Source organism: Carlito syrichta, unplaced genomic scaffold (genome assembly GCF_000164805.1).
Source record: "Carlito syrichta isolate Samal-C Ts95f unplaced genomic scaffold, Tarsius_syrichta-2.0.1 Scaffold305786, whole genome shotgun sequence".
NCBI lineage: Eukaryota > Metazoa > Chordata > Mammalia > Primates > Tarsiidae > Carlito > Carlito syrichta.
The window spans coordinates 11,753-14,758 of record NW_007249882.1 but is presented as its reverse complement, the minus strand read 5'-3'; the positions used below and the strand labels follow the sequence as shown (position 1 = coordinate 14,758).

Sequence of the window (3,006 nt, the reverse complement as noted above, 5' to 3'; positions counted from 1 at the left end):
CGGTTGCGGTCACTATATAAGGTGCGGAGGCCGCGGGCCGCTTCGGTTTTGGACGTTGGCATCTTCCGCGTCGCCCCCTCCAGGTAAGTCGCGGTGACGCCAAGGGCGATTTGGTGCCCGTAAGCCTGGGTCCTGGTGGCCGGAGTTTCGATCAATATCTTGGATTTTTTAATTTTAGATTTGTCATACTCCGCTGAAGTCACCATGAGCTTTTTTCAACTGCTGATGAAAAAGAAGGAAGTAAGTTTTTAAAGCAGTTGGAAATCTTGACTAAGGGTGTTCGCTTTTAAGGATGAAAAGATGGTGCAGATTTTGAAGAAAGTGTACAATAATATATAGCTGTTTTGTTTCAGATGTTTCCTGTTGAAACATCCGAATATTTACTCTCAACCCGTTATACCTGTTATCTGTTAGCTTGTTCCTTTGGTGCTGATCATGACTTTCGCAGCCAGTGGAGCCTTGTCTTTTGCTGTATATTCCCTTCGAAAAAGCGATGTGATGTAAGTAGGTCTCAATTTATAAAAACGTGTTTGGTTTACTTTTAGTTAATGAAATGTATGATATCAGTTTCCTAGTGTTTTCCTATGAATAAGAATGTCAAATTGTGAACTTGAGGTCAGAGCTGAAAAGCATCTTGATAGCATAAGACTCTTGAATTAGGATATTACTCAAACTTAGTTTATTTCCCGTGTTTAGCCTTTCATTTGTCCATTGGCCCTCCTCCACTCTCCTTCAGTGAAGTTTGATTTTTTTTTTTTACTTTAGTTTTGAAATATAAAGTTCTTAAGTGGTTTTTTTGGGATATATATCATCAAACAACATTTTATAATTTTAAATTTCAACTTATTTAACTTTTGCTAATGTGGTAAATTGATAGATTTGGATGTCTGCAATGAGCCTAATTCCAACATTGTGTAGAAGAAAGTTAAAAAAAAAAATGTATCCTGGAATATGAGGAAGAGATGAACTTTAAACTGATATAGGCAGGTGCAGGGCTGGAGAGGGTGGTACTCTAACCACTGGCAGAGGGCCGTATGCCCTGGAGTTTATCACCTGCAGAGTTCAAACCCAGCCCCTCCACCCCTCCTAGAAACCAGGACAAGATCAGTATTGCTGGTCCTCAGCCTGGCACTTCTACCCCCATTGTTACTGGATTTGTGTCATCATCCTCCAATCTAGCCCAGTAAAGAGAATACAGGCCTCCTACCCTGCAGAGGAATTAATAGATCCTGAATGTTTGAGCCAAACCTGTGAAACTCCCTTAAGAACTCTTCCACCGACTGGGCTTGGTGGCTCAGCCTGTAATCCCAGTGCTTTGGGAGGTGGAGGTGAGCTGATTGCCTGAGCCCACGGGTTTGAGACCCGCCTGGGCAACTCGGCGAGACCTCATCTCTACAATAAGTCAAAAAACTAGCCGGGTGTGGTAGCACGCGCCTATAGTTCCAGCTACTGGGAAGGCTGAGGTGGAAGGATCGCCGGAGCCCAGCAGGCGAGGCCACTGCACTCCAGTCTGAGCGACAGAGTGAGACTCAAAAAAAACAAAAAACAACTCTTCCACCAATTTCAGTTACTACTGATGGTTCTTGATAGTTAACTAACAAACGAATACAGAAGTATGAGATTGACTTTGCCCCTAGCATGTTTATAGACCCGGTATCAGTGTTGGTTAAAATCACTTTAATGTTTAATTACTTTTCTTTTAATTTTAGCATTGACCGAAAAGGAAATCCAGAGCCTTGGGAAACTGTGGATCCTACTGTACCTCAAAAGGTATTATTAAATTAAAAGCAAGTGATTTACATTTTGCCCACACCTTAACACCTTTGTCAGCAAAATAGATTTAATTCCTTACCTTTATTGTGTAACTTAGATCAATTGTGCCCACTGTCTGTTAGGAACACTGTACATCTACTCATGAGGAGCAGACACATTTTTTGAACTTACAGCTCACATAATACCTTGGCAAATTTTTAAAAATCTGGACTATGGATACTACTAAGTGAAAATAGGGTACAAGTGTTTGACCTTTCTCTCTGATCCCATAAACACTTAGGAATCCAAGGACTTTTTTTTAAAAGTCAGAGTCTCACTCAGTCACCCAGGCCTGCAGCCTCGACCTCCCCAGCTCAGGCAATTCTTCTGCCTCAGCCTCCCGAGTAGCTGGGACTACAGGTACACATCACCATGCCTGACTAATTTTTTTCATTTTTTTGTAGAGATGAGGTCTCATTATGTTGCCCAGGCTGGGCAATCCATCCACTTTCAAAGTGCTGGGATTGCAGGCATGAGCCTGGCCCCAAGGGCTTTTTAAAGAAATGGAATGACAGAAACCAGTCCACATTACTGAAGGACAAATCCTTAACAAAACATTTATTTCTTTTTGTCTTAAAGCTTTTAACAATCAACCAACAATGGAAGCCAGTTGAAGAGTTGCAGAAGGTCCGAAGGGCAACCAAATGAATAGTCCTTACTTCTTTCTTCCAAAGAGTACTCTATAAATCTAGTGGAAACATTTCCACACCAACTAGATTATGGATACCAGTGTGCGGAAATGCTTCTGCTACATTTTTAGGGTTTGCCTACATGTTTTGGATTCTGGATAAGGAATTGAAGGTAGTATAGCAATAACCACGTTATCCAAAAATAATTTTCTATGTTTATTGTCTTGTACATTTTAATCTTGCATATTGAAATGTTTATGTTGCCTGAATGTTTTTCTTAAAATTTATTAAGATTTGTAAATTAGGTTATTGTCTGTAATAAAATGCCACTTCTGCAAGATTTCTCAAAGATTAAATGAAGAAGAAAATCTTTTTATGGGAGAAAACACATTTGAAGAGTGAAACTTCGTTTTTCAGATAATATCTAGTACAAATTTCTGTCTAAGCTTTTTTTCTAAGTTCATTCATTCACTAGAAGTTTATTGAGCACCTACTGTTTGCAGTAAAGCAATGAATAAAGCCACATTTTGGAGGGATATGCATAAGAGATGGTAAGTACAATGAG

At 39.9% G+C, this 3,006-nt stretch overlaps 1 protein-coding gene across 1 annotated transcript; it reads left to right on the top strand.

Moving 5' to 3' along the window:
• Window positions 1-154: 154 nt before the first annotated feature.
• On the top strand, window positions 155-2,781 carry CUNH15orf48 (chromosome unknown C15orf48 homolog). Its single transcript, XM_021714801.1, has 4 exons — window positions 155-240; window positions 415-500; window positions 1,710-1,770; window positions 2,392-2,781. The coding sequence occupies exons 1-4, from the start codon at window positions 205-207 to the stop codon at window positions 2,458-2,460; spliced, it is 252 nt and encodes an 83-aa protein (XP_021570476.1). The 5' UTR covers window positions 155-204; the 3' UTR covers window positions 2,461-2,781.
• Window positions 2,782-3,006: the final 225 nt, after the last annotated feature.

What these genes read in the sequence shown, in the direction of transcription:
- CUNH15orf48 (XM_021714801.1), top strand. Translation starts at nt 205, where the DNA reads ATGAGCTTTTTTCAACTGCTGATGAAAAAGAAGGAA. An exon ending in TGCTGATGAAAAAGAAGGAA is followed by an intron (nt 241 to 414) that starts GTAAGTTTTTAA and finishes GTTATCTGTTAG; the next exon opens with CTTGTTCCTTTGGTGCTGAT. An exon ending in ATCCTACTGTACCTCAAAAG is followed by an intron (nt 1,771 to 2,391) that starts GTATTATTAAAT and finishes TTTGTCTTAAAG; the next exon opens with CTTTTAACAATCAACCAACA.